Consider the following 12,907-nt stretch of genomic DNA (forward strand, 5'->3'; position numbering starts at 1 on the left):
ACCGGCAGGACACAGAGGAATGAGTCAGCTAGCTCTGGGGAGGGGAGCACGGCCCCGAGGGCGAGGGCGATGGGAACAGAGTAAAGACACCCAGGGAAGGGTTCTGCAGAACACATAGGGCCTGCTGAGCGGGGATAAGGCAGGCATCGACGGTGACTCCGGTTCGGACATCAGGAACTGAGCGGACCGAGTTGCCACTTGCAAAGATGGGGAGTCAGGCAGAGTCTGTCCAAAGGGGAAACCAAGGGTTCAGTCTGGGACGTTCTGGCTGGAGATCAGGCAAGCCATCTCAAATATTGGTTCTAAGACTCAGGCTGCCTGGAGCAGGGACACAAAGGGGACAGCTGCTTCATACCTCATCGCAACAGAGCTGGGGGTCCTGGGGGGCAGACGCCAGTTTCTACAGCACCACGGGTCTCTGCCTTTTCCAGAAGCTGCAGCTGTTTGCAGAGGACGGGTGAACCTCCGGGCAAGGACAAGGACCCTGTTAAGGACGTAGGAACTTCGACCATTAAAACTTTGTCTCAGGCGATGCAAATCCATCAGCGCCTCTCAAAAGAGCCTTGACCTCAAGAACAGATATTTGCGTAAGAAGCGACTGACCCATAGGCTCTGCAGCTGCGTTCAGAAACTCGAGCCTGCGCCAGTCAGACTGACAGTTCAGTAAGAGTGCGAGGAAGGGAGAGCCCCAGACAAGCAGACGGAGCCCGAGACCTGTTCCTGCAGATCCGGGGCCACACAGCCACGAGAGCCCGGAGAGGGGCCAGGCTGCCGCTCGAGATGATTCGACGTATAGGTTGAGTCCAAGACTATTCAAGGTCGAATTCGACAGCAGACGGAAAGGAGGAAAGGAAACTCAACACGCACTCGCAGCCTCTTCTGACTCTGGAAATAAGAGCCCACTGCGGGGTCCCCCTCCACCCACGCCGCCCCACCCCCGGCAGAGTCCCTGATACCACGTTCCTGAACAAACAGCTCTGTTAGGTTAAAAAGTATTCGGGCCCCCACTGATTGCCCTAAACAACCCCAAATCACCCAATCAATCTTGATGGGTAAAATGGGAAAAAAACACCAAACCCTCCAACTTCTGAATTTGAAGCTTCAGAGGGACTTGGACAGGGACTGGAGGGGACAGTCGCCAGGACGAACGAAGGCGCATCAGAACAGGAGCCGCAGCAGGTCCTCCGCACGTGGGGGCCGGCCCCAGGCCCAGGAGACCGGTTCCTAACGAAAAATAACTCTGAAGGTCGACCAGGACGCCCGCAGACCACGCAAAGTGTAGAAAAGGTCAGAACTTAACCGTGAATACATAGTGTCTAGAGCTCCTTTTAGCTCAAATTCCTAAGAAGGAGCATTTAACTTGTCCCTGCCGTGGGAGGTGACATACAGAGCGTCCAGTGACAGGTGAAAAAATTCCTAAAAACAAGGACTTTCTGAAGGGCTCACTTCTGCAGCCGTCGCGAGCGTTGCCCGGACTGCCAGATGCCCCCGGGCCACTCTGCAGAACGGAGGCCATCGGTCCGCGGAGGGAAGGGTCGTCCCGTGTTACGACCTGTGACCGCGGCGGGACGCGCTGCATCGGCTGACCTCTCGGCGGGGGGGGGGGGGTGGGGGGTGGAGGGAGGGCAGATGAGCAGCCACACGCGGTTTGCACACGCAGCTTGCATGCGGGCCGCCGTCTAGAGGACGTCATCACAGCCGAGAGCTCATACCCCACGTGCTCCCTACGTTCATGCTGCCACGGTCGTGACGCGGAAGCCCAGCACAGTCACGACTCTTCCTGGCAGGGACGCCCAACCATGCACAAACCCGGGCCATCACCGCCCGGCTGGCCTCCGCTCCCTCTGGCTTCAGACGCGCACCCAACCCACCGGCCAGCTCTCTGGCGTGTTTTAGGACGCTCTGCCGACCGAGCTATCCAGGGCTCTTCTCTGGCGTGTTTTAAATTGAACGTCAGATAATAGCGTCCCCGCGCTCCGCTGATGAGGACTCCCGTCTCCACACGCGCACTGAGCCATCACTAACCCCACGTTGTGACGTTAGCGGGACGGATCCGGTTCCCCTGGCTGTCCCTATAGTGTGCGGTTCACAGCTGGGCGCGGGCGCTGTGATCGCGAGCCTGGTGCGTCTCTCTTGCTGGCTCCTGTCTCCCTTCCTGGGGTTCTCATTTCTCAGAGAACTGGGGTCACTAGTCCTGTGATGTGTCCCCCCTTCCGACTCCCAGATTTCTTGTTCTGGTTCAGGGACAGACCCCAAGACTCCGTTTGATGCAGGCTCAGCTTTGAGGCCCCAGTTTCTCCATCGCTACACCTCCCATCCCTCACCACTTCCGAATGTCTGAGCATCTCGCTTTCGGGGAAATTTCGAGGGCTCTGCGTTCCAAGGGCTTCTGGAACCTTTCATAGTAAAAATCCTGTTGACCCCGACGGTCTTGCGCCCACTGAAGTCTACCCGCAGAGCCATTAGGACTTTCAAGGGCCGAGTTCTGATTGTATCAGATACTCCACACCCATATCAGCCAGACTCTTCCGCAGAGAACTTTCAGTGGCCAGCAACCGCAGTCCATTTCATACCGGAAGCCATCGTAGTGTTCACCTCTTTGTAACTTCTAGAACAATCGGCTGAAGGTGCTCAACTCTTGGCACCCACGGCCACTGCGGAGCCCCGTGTCCCCGCACGTGGAAGCTGGGGGGGTGCTGGGGGTCCTGCTCTCACTTCCAGGCCTCCTGGGTACAGAAAACTAAGAAACAGGCAGGTTCTGAAGAGAACACAAAACCGCGAGCCGGTGGTCACTGTGGCCATTGCATGATCTAAAACCAGTCGGGTTACCCAGCTGCACGGGTTCGAGGCTTGTTTCCTCCCTAACGCTCTAAACTTGAGGCCCACTCTCCCCTGTGCTGGCCGGTTCGGGAGCCGGAAAACCAGATAAAACAAAGGTGAAGCTGGTTTCCTCGCGCACCCCCACGGGTAGGAACCGTGTGGCGTCACACGACGCACGTGCGCCTGGAGGCTCATGGGTGTCTCGCTGCCGTGGAAACCAAGCCCCAGAACCCGTCATTATCCAGGAGGCTCTCTAACGTACTCCCCGGGGCGGGGGGACCTCTGTGAACCGTGGAACCTCCTCCAAAGACGGTGTGTTGGGGATGTGACTCACGTCGTCCACGGCGTGGACCACTCCTGCGGGCGCCGAGCTGGGGGTAGGACAGGAAAACAGGCGTCACGGTGGCGTTCCCGTCCGTTTCCCCACCATCCACACTCGTCCACACTCTTTCCTTCCTTCCTTTCTCTCTCTCTCTTTCAGAGAATGTGAGAGCGCGCGCATGCGGGCTGACGGGAAGGGGCAGAGCGGGAGGAAGACAGAATCTCAAGCCGACGCCGCACAGTGCCGGGAGCCGGCTGCGGCACTGGATCCCAGGACCCTGAGACCACGACCTCAGCTGAAGGCAAACGTGTCACCGCCTGAGCCCCGCGGGCGCCCGACACTCTACACACTCATTTCTGCCGAGCCCTCCTTTGTTTTCGCCGTCTGGTCCTCCCCACCGGTGCTCTCCTTGCCTCTGGTTTCATCTCTCTGTGCCCCTTCTGCCCCCCACGCCTCCCTCCTGTATCAACGTCTCCGACGCTTCCCTGCTGCTCGGCTTCCCTCCCCTCCTCCCTCCTCCCACTCTCCGGAAGTGTTTTCTCCCCCACCTCTGCTCTTCATTCCCTACCCCCGCGTGCCGTGGGGCAGACAGCACACCTCTGCCCCGAGTCTCAAGCCTCACAGCATCGTCTCCGTCTTCGGGAATGAGGGGCTTCGAGGGCAGTCGGGAACCTGGGAAAACGCAATGCGCTCCAGAGCGAACGTCAAGTGAACAGAGGTGAGGCGGGAACGTGAAGGAAAGTTCGCGAGGCCGCTGGGGACGCGCCCACAGGCCGACCGGAGGAGCAGCACCGGGCTGCGGGACGGTGCGAACAGCCCAGCCCCGGCAGCGAGATGTCGCTCACGCCACGGGAACCCCGCGCTCAGGGAGACACCACGCAGCAGGACCGCCAGCCGTGTGGTACGCCGCCGTTCCTGACACTCCTGGCTTTCCGGCCCTTTGACAGTCGGCTGCTGGCCGCCGGCCACCACGGCCCAGCAAGGTCCGAGCTAGCAATGGAAGACTGGGTGGAAAAGATACCCAGTCGCTGCCAAAGAGATACGAACTGTGCTTCACACTGTAGGGCTGGCCCAGGGCCTCCTGAAGGCCTTCCGAAGTCACGCGCTAGGCCGTATGACACACACGTCAGCAAGCCGCGAGGGAGGCCCCTCCAGGAGAACAAGATTTCCGCAGACAAGGGGAGGCCCCCGACATGAGCCAACTTACAGGGCAGGGGTGAGAGCCTGTCGGCCGCAGAGCCCCCAAGGCTGACCTAAGGGAAGCAGGGGGCTAGTGGGCAGCATCGCGTGGGCCGGAGGGCCCAGAGTGTGGGATCCATTCCACAGGCAATGGGGCCGACCTTTCTGCAAGGGTTTGTTTCATCTGGGGAAGAAGGGAAGGTCCTACTGAGGACGGTTTTCAGGTAAACAGCCAACTAAAACAATGTCAGGTAGTTCTGTGCTGTTCATCAATACCACCAGGACTCTGTCCAAGCCACAGGGACCAGCCGCGTCCACACTGGTGACCTTCTCGCACCCCAGAGGGGTCTCCAGAGTCAGTAAAGAAGGATGCCCCTTTCCTCTGACAGACTAACGGACAGAGAAGGACCAGCCAGAGCCTGGCCCTGTCAGTTGCTGAAAGAAGCCTGACCCCATCGGGCCGCAGAACCCGTACAACCCACACGGGGCTCTCTCAGAACTTCTGGCCACATTCAAGCCACAACCAGCGGCCTATTAACTACTCAGCTCCTTCCAGAAAATCACCCTCCCCCAGAGCATGAGAAATCCTGCTTCGGGGCCAGGGGCAGGAACACAGGAGGCTCAGGAAATGGCTGCACTTTCTTTTTCCTTCAAAGAGACACGTGCGCGCGCACACACACATGTACATGGGCACGCACACACACGCACACGCACGCGCGCACACCACGCAGAAGCAGATCACCTGTCCCAGGAAGCCCGACCGTCAAACTCCTCATCGGAAGGCAGCAGAGGGCGGATACGACAATGAACTCTGACGTTCCCTTTCAGCTCCTGCAACCAGAGAGTTTCCACCTGTGAGCGGAGGAACCGTTTCCCTGGAGAGGGCATCCCGGGTCCTGGCTTCTGAGCAAGTCCCCAGGAAGGGTACTGGGCACTCAGCGCACTTTCAAGCTTTTTTAAGATTTTATTTATTTATTTATTTGTCAGAGAGAGAGAGAGAGATCACTCACAAGCAGGCAGAGAGGCAGGCAGAGACAGAGAGAGAAGCAGGCTCCCCGCTGAGCAGAAAGCCTGATGCGGGGCTCGATCCCAGGACCCTGGGATCATGACCTGAGCCGAAGGCAGAGGCTTAACCCACGGAGCCACCCAGGCGCCCCACTTTCAAGCTTTTTAAAAATTCCCACGTGAATGTGTTCCTGGCAAATGACTGTCCTGTTGTGCTCAGACACGCTTCCTGGCATGGCGCTGGCCTCGTTTGCCCACGGGTCCTTTCCCAACATCGACACCATAATGAAGCCGTCTGTTCCTCCTTCACGGCACAGCATGTCAGAAACACAAACTCTGCCACCGTGTGCCCTGGAAGCCAAGCGCCTCCCGCCAGCCCTCAGCGCACAGCGGCGCTGCACATTCCCCCGACAGCTAAAGCACCGGGTTTTTATCACTCCTGAAGGGCCGTGTCCAGAACAAGCAGCTCATCTCCAGCTGCACATTTCTGACCTTCTGACCGTCCTTGCAGCCTTGACACCAACGACCTAGTCGGTGCCTGGGACTGTCACCTGACACTGGGAATTCCGCACCCACCGGAAGGGGGCCACGCACTCCTCCCGAGCCTCCCAGATGACAGACACGTCAGCGGGAAAGCATGGGAATTGTCAGCGTCGCTGTGGTTCTACCAGAATCCAGCACCTTGGGGGCAGACGTGGGCTTGGGAGCCAACACTGTCACAACACAGGAAAGACCATGCAGAAGGAGGGGGAGGGCCAGGCAGAACCTGGGGGACAGCAGGTGAAGGTCGGTGTCAGGCGACCTAAGAGGTGGCTACATCCCTGAGTGAAAAATTGTCACCAACAGGAAGGGACGGCCACCTCCGCTTCACGCGCACCGGGCCTCCATCGGCACAGCCCAGTGTGATCCGGGAAGCCTGGGGAGGGACCCGGTCCCCAGACTGAGCCTGGGGTCCGAGCTCCTGTGGCAGGGCTGCAAGAGGGACCCCCGCTAACAAGCACGCTGCCGCTGCTGCTGCGAGTTCCGGCACGTTCTCCCATTTAAAAACTGACGTCAGTCACAGGCGATGCTGCCGGCAGTCACCTCTCTCGGCACCTGCTCTCGCCACTTGCACATCGGCCTGCACCTGTCACCTGCGTTCTGCTTAGCCTAGGGCTCTATCCTGTGGAAATACTTTGGGATACTCTTTGCCATTCGATACGTTTGGTATAAATCCCTTTCAAATTTATATCCTTGTCTCCGTCAGGTCAGTAACAATTAGGATCCAAAGAGTCTGGGCAGAGCCCAGAGGATTTCCCTGCACAGCTTCTCTCCCAGTCGTCATCCGGGTAGGGGTCCCGTCCCTGGCTGATCGCGCCTGCCCCTCCTCCCTGTGCCTTCTCTACAGACACAAAAACCCAGGGGGCGGGGGCTGGCCTCCGAGCTCTTATACTGACATTCTGGTCATTAATACTTTATGTCATGCTTTTGCAGATGCCTGGCTGAAAACCAGATACTCTGCATCTCTCCTGTTCTCTTGATGTGGCACCTGGAAAGGACATGGGGACATCTTCATTCTCGCACATGCCTACTGGTTCCCGTGAGCAGCACGTTTGCCCTCTGAGCATCAGAAACTATTCCCTCGTGATCGGTCCCAAACCTTACGCTGGACTCACAGCTGGTTGGTTCAACCGGTCGCCAAGCACAGCTGTTTTTGTTCCATCAGCATGAATAAGACCTACCACTGATTTATGGGCTGGACGGCTCTCGGGTCCCCGGGTCTCCCCGACGCTGAGACCCACTGTCTGTCAGCCGGGCTTCCAGGGTGCAGAACGCAGCTGGGGGGCCAAGCCTCGTGCCCCCGGACATGGTTCCGCCGAGGGCCCGCCCAGCCCCTTCAGGCCCTGGGGGGAGAGCGGGGCCGGCAGCTCCTGGCCCATCTCTCACCTGGTCTGTGCAGCAGGGCGGCACGAGGTCAGGACGAGGTATGAACACGCACCAAGCGCTTCCAGAGCGCCTGGCTAGCAGGAAACGCTCCGTGCATGCCCTCTGCTGCCGTGGCCCAGAGCCCCAGCCCGCCTGCAGGCAGCCTAGGACAGGGAGGGCCCCGCCGACCCGTGGGGGAGCCCGGGGGCACTTCCCAGGAGCCTGGGGGGAGCCCGGGGGCACTTCCCAGGAGCACAGGCTCCGTGGGGCCCTGAGCCCGCCACGCCCGCAGATCTCCGGGGAGCAAAGCTCATGCAACAGACCATCAGCTCTGGCCTCGCCCTGAGCACACACGGAACCGGGGTCCTCACACCTCCGGGCCTCAGCCCCACACCACTAGAGGGGAAGGCGAGCCAGCCTCGGCGTCCTCCTAGCCACGGAAGAAAGCGAGGACCAGCGCCTGCCCCTGCCCTCGCACTCAGCCAGGGCTCTCGCAGCCCCGCCCTTCCCGCTGCCGCTCAGCCGCGCCCCTTCCAGCCTGCGGCCCCGCCTCCCGCAGGCCCCGCCTCCCACCGGGCCCCGCCCCCACGGGCCACACCTCCCCGAGGGCCACGCCTCCCATCGGCCCCACCTACCTCTGTGGCCACACCTCCTCCTCCTCGCCTATCCACCCCCACCCCCACCCCTACCTTCCACTGAGGTCCCTCCTCCAGGTCCCCTGTCCCGCCCCTCCTTGGACTGGGGACTGCGCTCACCACCAAACGGTTGTGCAGCGCCTTCCTCTTCTGCCTCTCCAGCTCATACCGCGCGCTCACGTCCTGCAAGGACCTCTGGAGGTGGCCCGCCTTGGACTGCCAGGCTGCGGGGGCAGTTTCACCCCAAGAGTGAATGCGGTTTCAGGAGGGGATCTTCAGACGCCCGCGGCCTGCTCCGCCTGCAGGAGACTGCGTGTCCCGAGGCACACTACTGCCCATTAGATAACCGCACGGTCCCCTTTCCTGGAGCGCGGGACACGCAGGACTGCCCGCGAGCGTGCATGTGCCCACCTGTCACCTGAGACCCAGCAGGAGGGTCCCTGAGCAGAACCCTCCTAGTGAGGTTGGCCTCATTCCCACCGTGCTGCTGGGACGAGCCCTTACAGCCCTGCGGCCAAAGGACCCTGCTCCCCGGGCTGTAAGTCTGGTAGGTGACCAGAACATCCCCATCTCCACCCAGGAGTGACCGAGCCCAAGAAAGAGGTGACCAGACAGAAGGGACATCACACCACACGTCAGGGACATCTGACACAGGAGACTCAGCAGGGACGCGGCCCCAGCGCAGGGCCAGCATCAGCATTAAGGGAGCTTCTCATTGTCCCCAGAGGACAGGGGGACTCTCGTGTCCATTCCCAGGCAGCAGCACAAAGTCACAGCTGATGCCACCTCCAATCCCCGGCAGGCTTCTGTCCCTGGCAACGGGCCGGGCAGCCATTGGGTTAGGGCCTCACCTTACCTAGCAAAGCCTCGTGGCACAGCGGTGCCCTCTGCACGGCCGCCACCACCGCGGAAAGCCCGTCCTGCAGGTGCTCCCGGCAAGCCCTGAAAACCTCCAGAGAAGAAGCTCGCAGCGCCTCTGTGTCGTGCTTCAGGGTCTGGACCAGAGAACACACACGGCTGAGATAATGTCACGGGTCCCATGGCACCATTTGGAATAGGCAAGTGCGTGTCTATAAAACAAGACCACAGCCACACGGGGAACACAGTCACGCACAGACTTCCCAGGACCTGCGTCTCTTCAGAGCTGAAGCTCTCCAACGTTAGAGGGAGGACAGCTTCTCGTCCGCCGTGCACTTCCTCGCGAGGCCGGCCAGGCCTCAGTCCCCACACTGCCCTCCGCACGCAGGAAAGGAGCTCCGGTCTCTTGCCCCGACCGCCCTCGGGACCACACTGTCCTGAGCTCACGGCGACAGCCAGGCTGGCCCCTGTGCTTCTGTGACCCACGTCCAGGTGCTCATGCAAGGGTGTTCAGAGAACTCGGGGGACAATGCAGCCAATCAGTGGTACCCCTCACGTCAGGGGCTCTTCCCTTCTGAGGCCGTGGGGCACTGTTTGGCACCAGGACAAGTGGCCCAGAAGGAAGGAGCTGACGTCCTGGGGTTTGACATCTAGCAAGTGAATCACGAGATCCCCGCCGATCTGAGATACATGTCCTTGGTTAAGTCTTTCTTTTCTGTACAAAAGACCCTTTCCGTATGTTCCATATCAGAAACTTTCTGAGAGAATGTCCACACTGACATTTCGCATTGTTAGCACATAGGACGCGGGTAAAGTCACACGCTGTGGCCAAATACGGATCCCTTCCACCGAGCTGCGAGGCGACAGGCGACTCTGCACGCACTCCCGCGGTCCGTGGGCCGGACAACAAGCCTGTCGGCGGACTGATCATGTTTACAGATGGCGTTTCTGTTGTTGTCATAATGATCTTTCTTTTCCCCTCCTAATTTCTACCCCGGTCACATTGTTTGTAAGGAAAGGTGAACAATGCTCCTGGGCACACCACAGTATAAAAATAACCAGCACCGGCTCGCCCTGGACACCTGCCAGGCGCCCTGAGCCATGGCCGCGCTCTGACTTTTCTTTCCCGACACCTTAGCGGTTCACCAGGAGCCGCCCCTGTGACGGCGGTGGCGAGCGTCGGGGTTGTCCCGGCCCCAACAAAGCCGTTGTCTGCTCCGTGACACTGGGTTAAAGGAGAGGCCCACCCTGCCTCCCCTGTGTCACACAGCCCGGCCACAGCCACACGGTGCTTCTCCTTCCCGCATGGGCGCAGGACCCCAGGCCTCCGAGTTGGCAGGCGGCCACCAGGAAGGCAGAGCTCCCGACCGGAGCGCCAGGGCCCCATGTCCCCAGCACAGGCACGCTTCTCCCGCCTCGCGAAGGGGGCCACGGGGCAAACATGCCAGGACCCCACGCCTGCCACCGAGGAGCTTCGCTTCCCGACACCAAGGCTCCTCCTACCCCTTCAGACGGGATCTGTGCTCACAGGCTTAAACTTCCCCAGTCTCACCAGAGACACGCACCTGTGAGTGAGGGGCGCAGACGGCCGTGTGCAAACACGCGACCCACCCGGGGCGCTGCTCCTACCTGAACGTGACGCCAGAGCTGGGGTGCGGTCAGGGCTGCGCTTCTCCGCGGGGGCTCCCGCTCAGGGCACCGGGAGCAGAGCTGAGCGGCCGTGCCGGCCCCCTTCCCGCTCCTTCCTCGGTGCTGTTGTGCACAAGAGAATAAAGACGATTCAGAGTGTCCACTCCTAAGAGCAGGTGCGCTTTCTCCGAGGGGAGGCTGGTCACCGCTGTCTGCTGAGCCCCACCTGCCTCACCTGCCGCTGCCCGGCCGCACCCCTCGGCCTGCACAGGGCCCCCCAGGGGTGGGGGTTGAGGGGAGTTACGCGGCACAGGTACGGGGGCACAGAGGGTGCAGGGACAGGGGTGTGGTGTGGGGATGGGGGGCTCACGTGGGGCCGTGTGGACACGGGGTGCGGGGGTCCTGAAGGCGTCTGCCTGCGGCAGGTTTAAGGACCGAGGTTGTCTGGCCACTGCAGCAATGAAGAGGACAGTGAGTGGGACGGGGGTGGGGGGAGGCCGCAGACCCCGTCAATCACAGGGTCGCTGCTTCGGTGTTTCCTTCAGGGCGATGCCAAGTGCGCGGAGATTTTCAGGACAGAAACCTCGTTTGGGAAGACGGCTCCGGGAGTCGGTGGACGAGGACGGAGTGAAGGGGGCTATCACGGGGGACAGAGAAGAAGAGTCAGGACACATTCAGGGACAAACTGGCATATCCAGGAGGTGAGACGGCGGAACGAGACTGGGGCCCCTGCGGCTCCGGGGTCCCTGGCCTGTGTGGCCCGCTGCAGAGGGGCCGTGACTCAGGTCCCAAGGGAATGGTGATGCGTTCTGGATTTTGCTTTGCTTTGTGCGCCACAGTGTTTGAGTCCTGACGCTCTGGTGCTGTGTCCCTGTGGCTCGTAGCGGTGCGGACGGCCTCCCGCAGACACCGGCCGCGGAGTCCCAGGAGGAGCAAACACGCGGCTGGGTACCGGCAGTCACAGCGCCGTGGCAGCTGCTGCTCGGGGAGAGCGACTCGCCACGACCTCACCGCGTCCTTACGATGTCCTCTTTGTCCTCGCCACGTCCTCACCGCGTCCTCACCACATATCTGATGTGATGGCGCGGCTCCGAGGCGCAGGGCGCGTCAGCTCGCTGCGTGAGCGGGAACCGGCTTCTCTTCAGGAAGACCGCGGAGGCGGAGGACGCAGGCCTCCCAGCACGGTGAGGCCGACGGGGGACACCTGGTCCCCGAAGCGCCCCTGTGGCGAGGAGGAGTCCCAGCGGGTGCGGGGCTCCCCTCAGCGTCTGCCCCGGCTGTGGACAGCACAGAAAGCGTGCGGGACATCAGCCGCGGAGACGGGAGCGCCTGGAACAGGAGCTGCTGTGGCGCCGGGACAGGCCGGGTTGGGGATGAAGCACCCTGCGGACCGGCGCCGCCCGAGCGTGGGGGGTCAGTGGTCCTGCCCGGCGGCGGATCTTTCCCTGGTGCTTGAATGTTCTTCACTATGATTCTTCCTACCACAGGCGACAGAGGCGAGTCTGCCGTCCGCTGGGCAGGGCTGGCCCCCTCCGTGCCGGACGGGAAGCCTGTCCCGTAGATCCAGGGCTCTGCACGCTGTGGCCCGCACGCTGCCGCCACGCCGACGACTCAGGACAGTCCTTATCTCACGGAGATGAGCTGGGCAGGAGCACGGCCGGGAGAGGCAAGGCCCTGCCCCTGGCTAACCGTCATGCGGCCCCAGGTCGCGTCTCTGCTGACGGAAAGGGAACAAACTAAACCAGATGGCGATTTCATTTAATTCAGTTCCTCTGCTTGGAGTGAGGCAGGCACTTCCGGCTGAACTCCGCTCGGTGCCCTGAAGGTAGATGGCAGATGAGAGGATTCTGTCACAACTGTCCGACAAGGGAGTGGAGGGGACGGGGGGTTCTGTTCCCTTTGAGCCGCTCTCCTGTCCCTTCTCTCATTGCTGCTACAGAGCGGGGGGCGTCTGGTAAATGCCAGAGAGGAGACGTGCTCGCGCCTCTTGGGATGGACCCGTCGGAATGGCCGGGGTCGGCACTGTCCCAACACGGCGGGGCCCGCTCCCCTCCACCCCAATGCTGAGGCCTCACGGCAGCTCCCACGGTTGTGGAAACCCACGTCTTCCCTGGGCTCCAGACTGCGAGGATGGGTGTTTCCTTCCAATCAAAGCTTTTTTTTTTTTTTTTTTAATTTTATTTATTTGACAGACAGAGATCACAACTAGGCAGAGAGACAGGCAGAGAGAGAGGAGGAAGCAGGCTCCCTGCTGAGCAGAGAGCCCGATGCGGGGCTTGATCCCAGGACCCTGAGATCATGACCCGAGCCGAAGTCAGAGGCTTTAACCCACTGAGCCACCCAGGCGCCCCCAGTCAAAGCTTTTGACTGTAATTCTCCCAAAACCACATCAAGCAGACTCTTTCGTGTACTAGGAGCAGGGGAGACGCCCAAGCTACATGTGCGACAGTGAAGGGGACACGGAGGTGGCTGGTGGGACGGGCCACCGTGGCTGGAGGACCTGTTCTTTCTTTCTTTCTTTCTTTCTTTCCTTCTTTCTTTCTTTCTCTCTTTC

General features: G+C 61.0%; 1 protein-coding gene across 1 annotated transcript in view; it reads right to left on the minus strand.

Annotated features, from left to right (window-relative positions):
- KIF25 (kinesin family member 25) overlaps positions 1–12,907 on the minus strand; it is a 39,392-nt gene that overhangs the window by 17,129 nt on the left and 9,356 nt on the right. Inside the window, 5 exon segments of the mRNA XM_046005842.1 lie at positions 3,155–3,191; positions 5,064–5,152; positions 7,987–8,090; positions 8,723–8,861; positions 10,354–10,476. Coding sequence (XP_045861798.1) covers positions 3,155–3,191; positions 5,064–5,152; positions 7,987–8,090; positions 8,723–8,861; positions 10,354–10,476 — 492 coding nt within the window.

This window comes from Meles meles, chromosome 5 (genome assembly GCF_922984935.1).
Source record: "Meles meles chromosome 5, mMelMel3.1 paternal haplotype, whole genome shotgun sequence".
Classification (NCBI taxonomy): domain Eukaryota; kingdom Metazoa; phylum Chordata; class Mammalia; order Carnivora; family Mustelidae; genus Meles; species Meles meles.